General features: G+C 42.3%; 2 protein-coding genes across 4 annotated transcripts in view; one reads left to right on the forward strand and one right to left on the reverse strand.

Moving 5' to 3' along the window:
- The window catches only part of DLD (dihydrolipoamide dehydrogenase), a 34,636-nt gene extending 24,142 nt beyond the window's left edge, over positions 1 to 10,494 (forward strand). Inside the window, exons 11-14 of one of the 2 annotated variants that reach the window (XM_031454685.2) lie at positions 152 to 341; positions 763 to 900; positions 1,739 to 1,828; positions 4,691 to 10,494. In XM_031454685.2, coding sequence (XP_031310545.1) covers positions 152 to 341; positions 763 to 900; positions 1,739 to 1,828; positions 4,691 to 4,753 — 481 coding nt within the window. In that variant the 3' untranslated portion in view covers positions 4,754 to 10,494. Of the gene's footprint in view, positions 1 to 151; positions 342 to 762; positions 901 to 1,738; positions 1,829 to 1,917; positions 2,640 to 4,690 lie in introns of those variants that run through there. The other variant, XM_031454684.2, reaches the window with a different exon arrangement.
- Positions 5,025 to 15,791, reverse strand: part of LAMB1 (laminin subunit beta 1) — a 70,130-nt gene continuing 59,363 nt past the window's right edge. For both annotated transcript variants that reach the window (XM_064487696.1, XM_031454682.2), the window contains exons 26-34: positions 15,041 to 15,225; positions 13,858 to 14,099; positions 11,434 to 11,637; positions 10,666 to 10,810; positions 9,064 to 9,271; positions 8,718 to 8,859; positions 6,981 to 7,157; positions 5,522 to 5,681; positions 5,025 to 5,335 (exon numbers count right to left, since the gene is read on the reverse strand). In XM_064487696.1, coding sequence (XP_064343766.1) covers positions 5,199 to 5,335; positions 5,522 to 5,681; positions 6,981 to 7,157; positions 8,718 to 8,859; positions 9,064 to 9,271; positions 10,666 to 10,810; positions 11,434 to 11,637; positions 13,858 to 14,099; positions 15,041 to 15,225 — 1,600 coding nt within the window. In that variant the 3' untranslated portion in view covers positions 5,025 to 5,198. The remainder of the gene's footprint in view (positions 5,336 to 5,521; positions 5,682 to 6,980; positions 7,158 to 8,717; positions 8,860 to 9,063; positions 9,272 to 10,665; positions 10,811 to 11,433; positions 11,638 to 13,857; positions 14,100 to 15,040; positions 15,226 to 15,791) is intronic.

Genomic DNA, 15,791 nt, shown 5'->3' on the forward strand with positions numbered 1-15,791 from the left:
CAAGATTAAAACCTGAACTCATAGATATTTGAAGAGCTTTATTTGGCTTTTTTGGTGGCTTAACTGGAAACTTAAATTTTTTGTTACCATGGCGTAACTGAAGATGAGTGTCTGTGATTTCAGAAGTTCACTGTTTTGATCTCTGTGGCAGCATCTATGCAATTGGTGATGTGGTTGCCGGCCCAATGCTGGCACACAAAGCAGAGGATGAAGGCATCATCTGTGTTGAAGGGATGGCCGGGGGCGCCGTGCACATTGACTACAATTGTGTCCCGTCGGTGATCTATACACACCCTGAAGTTGCCTGGGTTGGCAAATCGGAAGAGCAGTTGAAAGAAGAGGTAATCCTGAACGCAGGTGGTTTCACTCTAATGTGGGAACTGGGTTAATGACACAGGTGGCTGAGAATCCTTTTGGTATTGCATTAATGCATTTTAATAACTAGAACGTTATAGGTCAGTTTGTGTGTTTTTTACTTTGCTAGTATCATCAAGGAGCTCACTCACTTGCCTGTATTCCTTAAAAACGAGTCATTCTAGAGCTCTTTAGCTTTGAAATATATCCCTGGGGACTGACATTTGCATTTGCTTGTGTTTGTATCCAAAATATTTATCAGTAACAAGCCTTTTGGTCTTTCCTTCTGTGTGCTTTGTGAAGAACTGCCTTCTTGGGATTGGTTTTCTGAACAAATGGTAGAAGATTTTACCAAAGGGGAACGAACTCTTTCAGAGTTTATGTAGGTTCTCATTTTCTCTCTCACAGGGTGTTGAGTACAAAGTTGGGAAATTCCCATTTGCTGCTAACAGCAGAGCGAAGACCAATGCTGACACAGACGGCATGGTGAAGATTATTGGGCAGAAGTCGACAGACAGAGTATTGGGAGCACATATTCTCGGACCTGTGAGTACTGGGAAAGCAGTGCAATTTAGATTAATTTAAAACCACCTGGCGTTTACCTTCTGAGGTTGTTACTTACTAGCAAAGGTTTGAATGTGGCCTCTTTGTGCATCGTTTTCTAGGACAGTACCGCCAGCACTCACCGTCCTGCCCACCAGATGGGCTGCTCTGTGCTGCAGCTCAGATTGTCCATTATTCCTCTAAAACGCAGACCAGGCCACTTGCCTGCTTAAAACTCTCTAGCGGTCCTTTGAACTTCAGACTTACACACAAGGCCCCCCTCAATCTGGTCCTGACTATCTTTCTCTGAAGTCATCTCTCCACCCATTTTGTGTGTGTGTGTGTGTGCGCTTTGTGCTTACTGTACCCTTTGCTTAGAATCGTCTGCCTCCAGATCTTTGCATGGCAGGATGATTATTCAGGTCTCTGCTCCAATGTTACCTTCTAAGAGAAGCTTTTCCTACCGCTGCATGTGAAGTGTGCCCTCTACTGGGTGTCTGATGTGTCAGTAGTGATAACAGAACATTTACTCTGGAACAGTTTTTCCCTAAATATGTGCATTAACTTTAATTTTCACAACCCTGTGAGGTAAGTGTTGCTGTTCCCATTTTGGAGGTGAATAAACAGAATGAGGCACAGAGTCAGCAAGCGGTTGATGTGGTAAGTGGCAGGATTGGCATCGAGGCCACCTGGCTCCAGGTCCCAAGCTCTTAACTTGTGTGCTGCTTTATCTGTTAACTGCCTCCAGTCAGGAAAAGCTTAACTGTTACAGTCTCTCCTATCAGAAGGTAGTCGTCTTTGCCATGGAAACAAAATTACTTCTTGGTGTATTATCTTAAAGGGTGCCGGTGAAATGATAAATGAAGCCGCTCTTGCACTGGAATATGGAGCGTCCTGTGAAGATATAGCCAGAGTCTGTCACGCACATCCGGTAAGTGAGCATCCAGAGTTAACGGCTGCCTACATTGTCTTCTGACCCACAGACCCTTGGTTTTTAATTTTGAATTTCTTCCCTTGCAGACCTTATCAGAAGCTTTCAGAGAAGCAAACCTGGCGGCATCATTTGGCAAATCAATCAACTTTTAAATTAGAAGATTATATTTTTCTGAAATTTCCCAGGAGCTTTTTGTAGAGGTCACATTTCTGAACAGGAAATGCTCAGAGCGCCAAAAATTTCTAGGACTGAATTATGAAACTTTTGGAATGTATTTAATAGGCTTGGACAGAATGGAATAATCTCATCTATTTTAAATATTTTGTTTCAGTGCATTCATATTGCAGAAAAAAGCTATGTATAGTAGCATCCTGGAAAATTTCATGCTGTTTATGAATGGTTCAACTTCACTCAGTTTATGTTAACTAGGTTTTGTTTCTGATACAGTAAAGTTGGATTTACTTACATGGATGGAGCTGGAGTATGGTAATGTGAACAGCTGTGTTTGAAGCAAGGTGATCAAGTTATTTTAAACTTGGTTTTCACATTGGAAGCAGTCATTAGAATAAGTTGAAAACATACATCAACAACTTGTAAATAAAAAATGGTCTCTTTTATTTAATCCCCAGATTCTTGGAGTTTAGAGCTAGAATTTATGTGTTTAGATTTTTAAGATTCCATCGAGGTCCACAGTCTGAGGTATTGTTACATACAGTTAACCAAATTAAGGTGGCATATCTATAAAATTCAAATATTAAATGGAGAACCAATGTATCACAGTGGGAAATAAACACGTCTTAAATACTCACATACTGGTTATTCTGAGTGGATGTCTAGATGGTCCTCATTTTTTATGACTATCTCTAGTGTGTATATTCTTATTACTTTTTATAATTACTTTTATATGTCTGGGTGTATCTTTTTTCCACAGTGTAGGACAGTATTAAGGCATTTAAAAGGTTACTCTGTTACCTGTTTTAGTGATACCAGCTAAATGTTTAGCATAATTATTGGAGAAACAACATAAGGGAAAAGTGAATTTCCGTGTATTCTGGCTGGCTATGTCTTTAAACACTTAATGACAAAGTATTAAGTACTAAATGGGCTTTTGCATATGAGAAGTAAATTTAAAAATCATTTCAGATTCATTAAGTAGGCTTTCTTAAAGTACTGAAATATGCAAACCCGATGTTCACTTGATTGCAATTTAAAGGTTATATAATCATAATGAAGGTTGGAGAATGTAAGTTTTTTAGTAGAAAGCTGTATGGAATAAGATACCATCAGTCGATCATAGATAAAAGGGAAATGTTTAGTAGTCTTTAGGTTTTAATTTTTATATATGTGCGTGTGTCTCCGATTTTCCTTTATGGTCATTATGAAGGGATAATATTTTAAAGACGCTGGATTCTGCTATGTAGGCGAAACATACTTTCTTTTTAGGGCAGGGTGTGTGTGTGTGTGTGTGTGTGTGTGTGTGTGTGTGTGTGTGTGTGTGTGTGTGTGTGTGTGTGTGTGTGTGTGTGTGTGTGTGTGTGTGTGTGTGTGTGTGTGTGTGTGTGTGTGTGTGTGTGTGTGTGTGTGTGTGTGTGTGTGTGTGTGTGTGTGTGTGTGTGTGTGTGTGTGTCCAAAGGAATTTGTGTCTCTTTTCTGGGGTTCCCTCCCATTTCAGGTGCTATTGGTTGCCCCAAACTCTGTCCTCTGATTCCTTCACCAGTCAAAACTTGGCTTTAGTGCTGTTCTTCGAGTGTCCCCGCCACCAATTCTGGTTGTTCTCTAGTACCAAGTGTTTTATTCAGGGTTTTCAGTTATGTATAGCAGTATTGGTCTGATATGTGCTATTTGACGTTATTGCTAACAGACTCTGCATCTTTTTAAAATCTGAAATCCCAGTATTATGTGAAGTGCTAGTTTATTTAAACCTTAGACACGTCCCCTGCTTTAGGGAGATAAAGTTTCTGATTAGAGAACAGTATTAAACTATATTTCATTAAGTCCTAGCTCTACAGAGACACAAAGTAATAGTTAAATAACTTTAAGCGTTCCTACTCAATATGAGAATGAAATATATCTGGTTGGGAATGAAGTCCTGGGTGTAAAACAAATAAATGTTCACTTACTGTTATTTACTAAGTTCTAAATAATTTCTTGGCTTGTGAAGGGTGCGGCTGTTAGCTGTCCAGTCATTGAGCAGATTAAAATTAATAATTTCAAAGTGAGATCTTCAGTTGTTTAGCTGAAAGGGAATGAGGAGTAGTGAACTTAATTGTACTTCTACTTAACTCTAAGTAAAATACTTGTCGTCAAGGGATAAGGGGGAAGACTTAGTTGCTCCAGCAGATGAGGATGTACAACCACTTCTATTTAGGTAGGAATCCTAAAAAAAGTGACAGAATTAATTGCCTGGAACTGGGCGGAAGTTTAGTTGCCTTACTGTTCTTTTGTTCGGCTCTCGCTTCAAATGCAGCTGTGTCGGATTTGCAGGTAGGTGGTAAGTAGTACGCAGGACAGCCTTGCTGCAAGAAGAATGTGTGAAAAAGCCACTGAGAGCCTGGCCTGTTACCCAGCTCACTCAGCGATAAAGTTGACACAAGCTTGGCAATTGTATTCCAGCTGTTTTCTTTAGCCTGTGGAATAAGTGGTTGGTATATGATTGTGAAATCAAATAAAATATAACAAAATCAGAAATCATAGCATCCTTCTGTATTTTGTGTAGCACTGCTCAGTTGGCATAGCAGTGTCCCCAAACTTGGGCTCAGTTTAATTTAAATGCTCCACCTCCGCAACCTAGCCCTGTTCTAGGTGGTGGTGCTTAGAAGTCATGCTTGCCTAAAAATTGCTTTTTGTTCTCTTTCCTAGAGCGAGGAATACATAACAGGAGTTCTGGAGACTGGAGCAACTGAACAGCCACTGAAATGGTGAAGGTGGCTCAGGCCGCATCCTTCCTCCTTAATCTCCACCTTGGACTCCAAGTGGGAGGTGATTTTGGGGGCGGATTTGTGGAGGATACTGACCTACCAAACAGAAGGGTAATACAGCCTGTTTGCAGAAATAACAGAAGGGAGGGTCCCCATGGAGGCAGTCCACTTGCTTATAAATCCATCTGTAACAAAGACTGTTATTTTCAGTATAAAGGGATTCATGAATGCTAAATCAGGGAAAGTAACAATGCATTTAAGAATTGTACTAAATGTATATTTATATAAAAGCACAGTACTTTATTTTAACTCCATACAAAAAGTGGTGATTAAAAACATTAAATAGATAAGGAGTTTTATTTTGAAGATCATTAAGTCAGTTTTTAAAACGTAGCGATTTGGCTTTGGTTACTTCAGCCCCTTTATACTTACAGCTCCCGCCGCCTGTGTTACAAGCAGGTGCTATAAACAGCGACTTTCTGGCTTATATCTTTTAGGAGTGAACGGACTTCTCCTTCCAATCTTACTAATTCTTGAGCTTTATCTTCTAAATATTTTTGATTGTCCTCATACTTTCTTTCTAAATCTGGAAGATAAAAAGAAGAGGTCTGAGCAGTTACACTATGAAGACCTCGAGATCAAATACCGATCCTTTCTGCCTGTAAGTTAAGTGCCTAAGAGAAAGTGAATCGACTTTTGCCTTTTAAGTAAGCTGCCCTAATTTTAAAATGCTTAATAAAATCATGAGCCTAAGTGAAAAAGAAAAATCTACCTTTCAGGAGTTGCAGCTTGCTGTTTGCTTGAGCCAAAAGCGTTTTTGCTTCATTTTGTAGCATTTCGGCTTTCCTTCGTGCATCAGCCGACTCTTCAGTTTTTTTGGCAATTAAATTTTCTACTTTCTTATACTTTTCATCAAGTTCACCGTCGAGAGTCTGAAGTTCCACATTTAGGCACAAAGAGGTAATACTATTAGTGACATTTAATAGTAGTAGTATAGATAGAACTTGCTTGGTAAGCATTCTGAATTAAAGGCCACCACCAAGAGGACTCTGCTTTTGGGGTTGTATTAGGTCACAGGCTTGGTATTTGTCCAAGGTGTTGTAAGAGAATTGTATGGAGGGAGAGTTAGAGAAGCAGGTTTTCTCAAAGGTAGGTGTGCTAAGATCCAAATATTTAGACATCAAAAAAAGTTTTGAAAAAATGGGAGGACCATCTGGATCTAGACTAATCAGGAAATCAGAGGGAAAAGGACAAGATTGTAGCACATGTAGGGTTGGTGTGGGTCTGGAAAGATGGTTGCAAGTAATTCTTTTGAAAGACACTGAATAGTAGCGATTGATGGAGGAATTTCATGTCAACGGGTTTTGTTCCTCTTAACTGCACTCAAATTTTATTATTTATGCAGAATGCTCTGTAAGAAGACTACTTGGGAGATTTATGCTTTCAGACCTGTAGGAAACTACAAAGAACGAGAGACAGATGTGACAGTGAACTTTTCTTTCTCTCTTCTCCAACCCAGCAGTGTAAGGAAGTCACCCGTATGTAATGCCTAAAAGCTATAGTAACTTCCAGGAAAAATCTTGACTTCATTTTAATTTATAACTCCCTGTATTCATTTAACAGTTTCAGCACTCCCCTGAGAAGTTTAAAAAAGCTTCTTTAGAGAGAAGTATTTGCTTATACAAATTAAGAAATTAAATGTGTTTTAATGATTACCTGGCTTCTAGTGAAAAATTTGGGTTTGAGATTTTTCACTGCAAAATACACTATGAGAAGCCAGGGGTGGTTAATTCCAAATGAACACAGAAGAGGCGAGATGTGGTTGCCGCCTAGCTGTTCTGTGAGGATGATCTTTATGGCAAACAGTAATTACCTGGCCATTTGAGAAATCTTTAAAGGTAGGGTAGAAAATGCTTTAAGAATTCCTAATTAAAATACAGAAATACAAGCTCAGTATGCCTGTTTAACCGGTAAGTTAAATTTCATTTTTCTAAACTCTTAGCCACTTTTGGGATTTAAGTGCTTACATCACACTTAAGGATACTTTAATATCCACTCCCGTTCTTTCCCATCTGTCTCTCTGAAGACTGCTATTTCACAATAGGTCATTTGGGATGTTTCTGATGAATAACCATGTTAGGTCCATGTCCCCTGTTAATTCCAAGGAAGTCAAAGGGGAGAATAGTTGCTCCTTTATCAACATACCTATGAAGTTAGAAAGATTTCCTTACCTTCTTAACATCTTCTGCACTTTGTTTCACACTGTATACTACTTTTTCAATATATTCTGCCTCCCCGGAGTTCTGGGCAGCTTTCCGCTTAAGTTCTTCCACGTTCCTCTCTAGCTCACTGAGGCGCTGGGAGGCATTGAACAAAGTTTCCTCAGAAGCTGCGGTTTCAGATTCAATCTGAAAGTATAAGGTCAGTCATCCAGTAAGACGTTAATTCAAGAAGCGGTAGGAAGTGCTCTGAGTACAAGTTAGAGGAAGATTTCAAATGCTTCTATGCCACTGCTCTGGAAAAGAATTACTAAAAAGAAAATACCATTTCAAGAACAGTTAGTTATTGCTACATCTCATATATTACATTTATTGTTTTGGTAATTCTCATGTAGAGTTTTCCCTTACTGAACCAGGCCCAGGTAGCTTGATCTGTTGAGAAAGCATTTTAAGGGCACCTGCAACCTTTGGCTAAACAGCATTCACCAATAAGCAGATGTGGGTGAGGAGACGGCTTTTCCACCTAAGTTTCTAAATTAATGGGGGGGGGGAAACTCCCCAGTCACCATTAGTTTTTTTCCATCAACTCCAGTAGTGGCGGTTATACAACTTTTGAAACTACCTGGAGAGTTAAAACTGAGAGGTTACTGTAGGGTTGTGAGATGGCATGTGGCCTGGGAAGTCACAGCTGGAAGCTATAGATACTCAAAATTATTTAGGGAAAAAGTGTCTCATCTGGGCAGCTGGTGAGGAGCCATGCTTGATCTCTCTTCAAAGTACTCCATAAATACTGATTTTTAAATTTAAGAAAGAAAAGTGGCTGGGGAGCTGTCTGGTCTTAGTTTACTGACAGTAAATAGAATAGGGGAAGATGGGTTTGTATCAACTAATGGTGTGGAAAGCAGGTTGAAACCCACCTCCCAGGTTTTAAACATTAGGGGTTGTCGGCTTGAGAAGGATAAACACCAAGTAACAGGAGCCTCTAATGTCACAGTACGTTCTGAGGAGGTGAGTGTGGATGAAATGAGTCATCATTTTTACCTGTTTTCGTAACAAATGAACTTTCCTAAAATTGGAAGGAAAAATTTGCCTACAGAACAGTTTTGAAAAATGTTTGCATTACTTTTGAGAGATGAGATTTTTAGAATACAGCAGACTAAATCCATGTGAAAAGTTTTAGTGGGGATCTTAAATATCTGGGAGACTCTAAGGATATTTTGCTTATAAATTAATTTTTCAGTGCGTTCTGAACAAGACTGTTCAGCTGTAAGATCTCGGGTAGTTTCCTCCAAAACTGGGTATTGGAAGCAGACATTTTGACCTTTGTTGCTTTCCAGTGGTTTTCAAAACTATAGTAATGTTTCTGTGAATGAGCACCCAGTAGGTCTTGAGACACTGGTCTTAATCATAGAGTTATTTTGGGGCTGCTTTAAATAACACAGCAGGACTTTTCTAACTTGGATTTGGAAATTAACACTATGGATCATACTACCGAATAAGGCTGTGTGACTCCTTGAAGGAATAGGAAATTATGTTTTTATCTTAGGCTTTTTTTGGAGCTGAAAATGAAAGGGGGCTTATGTTTGTCTTCAGAGTCCTTTTTCTTCCTCGAAACTGTTAACACTTTTAGCATCTGTTTAGCTATAAAGGGCTCCGTCAATGTTCAGTAGTAACTGACGAGCGCACTTCTCTTGTGCCAGACTGCGTGACTGTTTTCTGACACACACACAAGTGACTGCCAGCGCTTACTGAAGTCAGCAGGTTCTGGGTTCCTTGGATGTCTTCATCTGCTTGTTTAAGGGCCTTCTCTGCTGCAACCTGGGCCTTTTCTGCTTCTTCCAGAGCTGCTTTCACCATTTCTGCCGTGACTTTAACATCTGTTGCGCTTTTGCTGAGTGAAAGAATGAGACAATACCTGTGAACATGAAAGTACTTCTCCTCAGAAGAGAACATTTCTTTTGAAGAACAGGCTTCCCAGAGAGACTCACAACTCAGAGAGCACTTGTAGAAATTTCACTAGTTAAAGAAACGCTTTTTCACTCCCTGCTGGATACATGAAATAAGCCCCCCTAGATGCCATGCTGTGTTCTGATACCTGGCTCTTTGAGCTTCCTCTAGCAGCAGCTCAGCTCGGGCGATGTCGGCAGCGCTCTGCTGTAGAATGACCTCTACTTGAGAAAGGCTTTCAACCCGCTGACGAATATCTTCCGTCAAGTTCTGTAACTGCTCGGGGGTGCTAGGCATTTCCATTCGCAGCACTTCATTAGCAACGGCTTCAATGCTGTCCAGATCAGCACTGTCCTCTGTTAGAAGTAGAGATGTTCCCGTGAAGAGGTGGAAACCGTGGGTGGCTCCCCCATTCAGACACGGTACGGCGGAGGGGGCTAGCGTCTGACTGTCTGTCTGTCTTGACGAGGAGGTGGCTAGTGTCTCAATCTATCTATCTTTCTGTCTGGAGGAGTCTAGTGTGTCTTTCCTTCTGTGTGTCCATCTACTGGAGAAGGAGGCTAGAGTGTGTATGTCTGTCTGTATATCTATCTACTGGAGGAGGAGTCTAGTGTGTGTGTGTCTACGTCACTGTCTATGTAATAGAAGAGGACAAGGTCGCTAGTGAGTCTGTATCTTTGTCCGTCTATCTACCTGTTGGAGGAGGAAGAGGTTAGTGTGACTGTATCTTTCTGTCCGTCTATGTGTTTGTGTATCACTAGAGGAGGAGGAGCGGTCTAGTCTGTCTATCTATGTGTATCTACTGGAGGAAGAGGCGGAGGCTAGTGTCTTCCTGTCTGTCCATCTGTCTAATGGAGGAGGAGGTGGCTAGTGTGTCTGTATTTATCTGTATGTCAGCTACCTGTCTACTGGAGGTGGAGGAGGAGGGTTGTGTGTCTCTTTGTCTTTCTGTCTATCTATTTAATGGAGGAGGCGGCTAGTGTCTATCCAATGGAGTAGGGGGAGGCTAGTGTGTCTATCTGAGGAGAAGGTGGTCAGTGTGTCTCTCTAATGGAGGAGTCTAGTGTCTGCCTATGTTTCTTTCTGAAAAAAGGGGGCTTCTGTCTCTATCTTTCTACCTGTCTGCGTGTCTCGAGAAGGCTAGTGTCTAAGTGTGTTTCTGTGTGGAGGGAGGAGGTTGAGGCTGGTGCCGCTGGCCATGTATTTTTTTGTCTGGAGGAGCAAGCCAGGCTCCGTCAGTCTCTGTCTTTTTGTTGGATGATGGAGCAAGTACTGTGTCTATTTATTTTCTATTTGTGTACAGAACACTTAGGGTATGTAACTGTCTATCCATACGTGTAAGATCCTGTATGTAACAGCATCACAAAGCTTTGGGGACAATGACACAAAGTCCCTCCTTCGAGTTATGGTTCTGACATTATATGTACGTCTCTAACGCACATTCCTAATTTAATTCTCCTATGTTCGACTTCTTGATTTTGCTACATGGGTATCACCTCAAGTGTGTCTGTACCTGCATAAACAGCCAGTATGTACACACAGATACATGTGTTTGTAAGTCAATAAAAACATTTCTTAAGATGGATTTTTTTTTTTTTTAGGTGGGGGGGAGTATTTTACTCCCTGCCTGAAGATGATTTTGTCTAAAATGCTCATGTGAGTTATGGTCTCTCAGACACAGCCACCTATAAAACCTGTGTATGTCAAGATAGGAAGAAATGTGTAAAAGTAAAATGGAAAAGTTCCTTACGAGTCAGGAAGTTCCTGATTTGCTTGATTAGATTCCTCAGGTCCTCATTGCTCTTGTCCACTTTTTCTTTGGTAGCGTTGGTTTTCAGTAGCACGTCCTGAGCATTCTGTTTCGCTTCATCTGCCCTCAGTTTTGCTTCAGAGACCTGGATGTGAGGAATGAATTACCCCTTCAACAATGTCACTCTCTCTGAAGCAGTGAGAATATCATACACGGTCCAGAAAGTGATGTTGAAAACCTAAGCACTGGGAATCACGGCTTTTAGAAACAGATGTCTCCCACTTAAACATCATGTATTTTAGTGTAGACTGGAAGTATTCAGTATACAGATGCCTATAGCGTATTCTCTTATAGCTAGGGCTAGCGTGTAACCGTTTTTTTCTGGTTTTTCACTCCTCCAAAACATTTGGTGACCTATAAAATTGCTTTAAGTCTTTTTATTGGGTACCAACAGATACTTCAGTTAACATGAGGTTAATACTTGTCACTTCCCAAGACTAAAGGCTCAGTTGCTCAGTACAGAACTTTTGAAGTACAGCTGGGTGCATTCGTAACCCTGGACCCCTGGTTAGTAACATGGTTATCTCAATTATGAGAAATAAGCAGATTCTTAAGCCACCTATGAATAAAAGCCCCTCTCTTTCCGTGCCCTCAGAAAAACTTACGCTCTTTTCCTTTTAGTCCACATGTAGAATGAACTTCTCCCTTTCAGATCCTCCAGTCCCTAACTGAAATCCAACAACCACAGCAGGCCACGCACTGACTTACCATCTTGGAGAGCTGCTCCACCTCCGCCAGGGCGCTCAGGACATCTCGGTCAAAGTCCATGGCCTTCTGCCAGGCACTGTGCGCAGCAGTGACCAGCCCTCCGCAGCCGGGCCCCCCACACTTCTTGTGTCCGTCGTCGGTTCTGCAGTTCGGGCCACCACAGTCCGTCTCGGAACAGGAGGCCCCTGGAGGCGTCCCACATGTCTGCAAGGGCCAGGGGTGGGGAGTGAGTCCGTGGCAGCCTCACAGCCGGGCAGGAGCTCCTCAGCCAGGGTGCTTGAGAACAGCGTTCAGGATAGCGAGGAGCAGAGAGCTTAGGAATAAGCTAACCTGCCTGCTTCCAAGGAACCCATGACTGCTTACAGCCCTCCATCAGTGCCTTCTGCCCTAACGACCTGGAACACCATATGGGGTCTGCGCGGGGTGCGTGCATCCTGCGCTCTGTCGGGCTTAAGTCCGCCGGTATGGAAGCCACAGGATGCTTCCCCTCTCCACTAACCAACTGGGTTCACCAAGAGGAAAAGTTTTGAGAACCTTCTTTTGACGTAGCACCATGTTAACTGTTCTGAAAAGGGTGGCATTAAAGGCCCATTATCAGCCTTTTAGTAACTTCCCGTCTAGTTAGGCAGACAGGATCACTATGCACAACAGGCAAGAACAGGTCAGAAGCAGCAAGTTATGGGAAAACACACCAAGGAGTGACCACTGAAGGCTGTAGTTGGGGAAGGAGGGTTGGCTGTTGGGATCTGAGCAGGGGAAGTGGGGGGATAGTCCAGATGGGAAACGAAGAGAGAAAATAAAGGTGGTCCTACTTTTTCCAAATAAACAACCCACCCAAATCCCCCACGGATGACTTCATTATTACCTACCAGAAACTTCCAAAGACCAAGACTTGGATGTAGCATATAAAAGGCAAATTGAAAAAAGTTTGCTATATGATGGAAAAGCCTGAGCAGGAGGAAAAACTATTTGGGGCTATCCTTTTGTGAACAATGCGCAGGCTGAGAAGAGGCAAAAGATACCCTGCAGTGAATAAAAGTTAAGAGTTCACAGGACACTCCCAAACAAGGAAAGTATTTTTTTTTTTTAAGTTTTTTTGGAATCAGGACAGTTTTAACTTAATAATTTTGTGATAATTATGATCCCATTATATCTTTAAGTAATAAATAAAATAGTCTTTCACATACCTGGTTTAGAGCACATAAAAAGCTTCAGGAAGTAAGTTTATTCTGCATGCTGCAGAATCACATGAGCCTTAAGCCCAGAAGCGTTATCTCTAGGGATGCTTTCTTAAGACACAGTAGAATATCTGCGTTATGTCAGCAGACTGGCAGGCTTAGGGGGGAGAAAAAGCACCACGGGTCTAACTAAATACATACAAAGGCAAAGCAGTGAAGGTATGTGAAAAACACAAAGGGGCAAAAATCTCTCCATGAGTGGCGACAGTGTGGAAGCTGCTAACAAGTGTCCTAAGGTAATGAGTATGTAACTGTGGAGGCATCAATTAACTTGGTCGCGATACAGTACGTTTTTGCCTATTTAAAGAGAAAGCCAGAGGGAGGGAGAAGACGGGGAGGGGGACTGTCACTAAGAGAACTGTAATCCATCTGAACTCTTCCCAGCCTCCTGTGCACCCACCTTCCCCCTTCTTGTCCTGTTCCCCTGTTTCTAAGCTAAGGGAGCACAAATAAGCCTTACAAAGGGACATAAAAAACAGCCTCCAAATTCTCTCCGATAGGTACCCGGCCATGAAAAACAATAAGGAAGCAAGAGGAAGAAGCAGGCTGAGTCTGGCTCCCCCCCCCCCTTTTTTTTGGCTTTCTGCCTGATTTTCATTAAACTCAATACTCAATTTCATTTGGCTCCAGAGTTACTTTTTAAAAGCTTCTGGGAAATGAATCTACGTTCTAGGCTGGACCTGAGCCTAGAAAGCAGCTGGACCGGGTTAATCTTCACCAGGTGAAGTCACTGGGACAAAGGCACATTTTAACTAACACCCACCAGTGAGAAAAATTCCTTAGCTCCCTTGAGTTTTTTAGGAAGTCTCTCCCAGAATGATTCTGAATTGCTCCACTCGGAGTTTGCACTTCCAATCAGAACAAAGTATAAAAGACACGTGCACAGTCTAAAAAGGATGGGGTTTAAGTAAGGAGTCACCGAGTGAATTCAGCAGTGTGGGAGAGGAGCCCGGATTCTTTGGCGGAACCACAGAGCAACTGCTGGAAGAGAGAGAGGGCTGGAAACCCACATGCTGTTGTTTAGAATCTGGCGGCGTCACGGCTGCCCCACACTGGGGTCCAGAGACCAGAGCAAAGAGCTTCACTCCTGCTGACTCATCTGCAGAGCGGACAGAGTGAAAGACAAAGCAGGGCACTTCTCCCCGCTGCAGCAAGACAGCCTTGAGGCCAAACCCTCGAACCTTACCATTTCGGCAGCAGCTGAGAGGTCTAGACTTTGAAGTTTGCCTGCCAGTTCATCCAGGAGGCGGGACTGTTCCTCCTGCCTTTCCCTGAACTGGGACTCTCGCTCCATCATCAGGTCTTCGACTCTGTCTCGAGTGAGGGCCGACTGCTCCACAGTGCTGCTGGGATCTGTGGTGGAGGCATTCACCCTCTCCTCCGCCTCTAGAGACATCTGGAAATACTTGGTAATGCTATCCAAGGCACCTGGGGCATGAAATGAGATTGCCCACAGTTAATCCCCATGGACCCAAATCTCCCCATCAAGCGATGGCTGTATGTTCCAGCCCTGAAGTGACTGCATAGTTTTGTTTTAAAATTCAAGGAATAAGATTTTTATGAAAAAATGTAACTTTCCTCTCATGATCCATGAATATACTGAGTCCCCTTCAGCACGTAATCTGGCTGTGGAAGATGCCAAACATCTGGATTAAAACATTAAGTCAATCATGCAGATGTTGTGTCTACACACAGGCAAGCATCCAGTTCTAAGTAGCTAGTGTCAGGCAGGCTGTCAACATGTCCAGATGAGTTTTTCCTTTTTCTCATTTAACTGTTTAGATCCACTCAAATGGCTGATACATATACATAAAACAGCACGCCATGTTTTGGCTTTAAGAATCTAGCCAAAAAAAATTAAGCGATCCTGCATAAAGCAGGATGGACAGGGTGATCTGACAGTTTTTACTTTCTTTTGCTTTTTGGGGGAGGGTCCTCTACTAGGGCCTACGATATCAATACAAGAAGGATTTGCAAATGTGATTTCCTGATCAAGTAACATTCTTGAATATAAAAGGATTTGCAGACCAATCAACTTTTTTCTTAACAGTTAAGTTCTTAACTATTCACAAAGGCCCCTTTCCAAGAGAAGCCAAGGAGGTTAACCACTAGCTGGAAACGAATCAGGAAACAGTCCATCCGAATGCAACAAGCACTGCTCGCTCCAGGCGACCCCTCCTGTGTCAGTCTGTGCCCCACGTCCCAAGTGCGGACTTTAATCCTCATTTGTGCCCCAGACTCAATGAGAAAAGGCTTTAAAATGATTACAAAGCACTTAATTTTTTTCCGAAAGTGCTCTATTACAAAAGGTTAGACAGACAGTTAAATCCATTGTTCAGGATTATGACTTCGCAACCCCACGTACTCACCCCGAATGTCCGAGTTTTTGATGAATTCCAGTTGCTCAGCAAGCTCTCTCACCGTGTTGTCTAGGCTCTCTGCTTCTGCCTGTAGAGAGTCCAGCTCTCTGGCTGTGCTGTTGCTTTGCGAAGCTGTGTCAGACAATTTCACTTCTACTTGAGCCATCTTTTCGGTAACATCTTTGGTTAGCTTCCTGGGAAGAGAAGGGTCAATTTACTTGCGCAAAATCGAAGGGAAAACATGAAGTTTCATTTTCACATTTTCTGCTAATACTGTATCCACCACTCTGTGATTTCAAACCAACTCAGTCATTTGTAACAGTTCACCTGTAAGTACTGCTTTTAGTCTCCTTATCATTAAGAGACTATATTAAATCTAATAATTTTTCTTTCTTCAAAGACTTTGAAGAAAAACCCAGGAATGCCACTCAGCTGTGATGTGGCAGGTGGGTGAGCTGAGGGATTCCGAATACCTGGTGCAACATGAGCACGGACTCAGAGCATGGAATCCAGCTCTGTGCATAAGCAGCTTCAGCCTGCACAATCCCATACACTCAGACCTAAGTGACTCCAGTGTAGAATTAAGCCTCCCAGCCACCAGCCAAAAATACTCTCATCTGAACCTCAGGGATCTCCTTCAAGATGGGACACACAGAAAGCAAGCCCCACAGCCACCACCCCAAAGGGGCTTTGCGTACATGCCCCCACTCCTTCAAGGATTTGTAGGTTAGGTGACATTTTATAAACCCAATGGCTTTTC

Source organism: Camelus dromedarius, chromosome 7, assembly GCF_036321535.1.
Source record: "Camelus dromedarius isolate mCamDro1 chromosome 7, mCamDro1.pat, whole genome shotgun sequence".
Classification (NCBI taxonomy): domain Eukaryota; kingdom Metazoa; phylum Chordata; class Mammalia; order Artiodactyla; family Camelidae; genus Camelus; species Camelus dromedarius.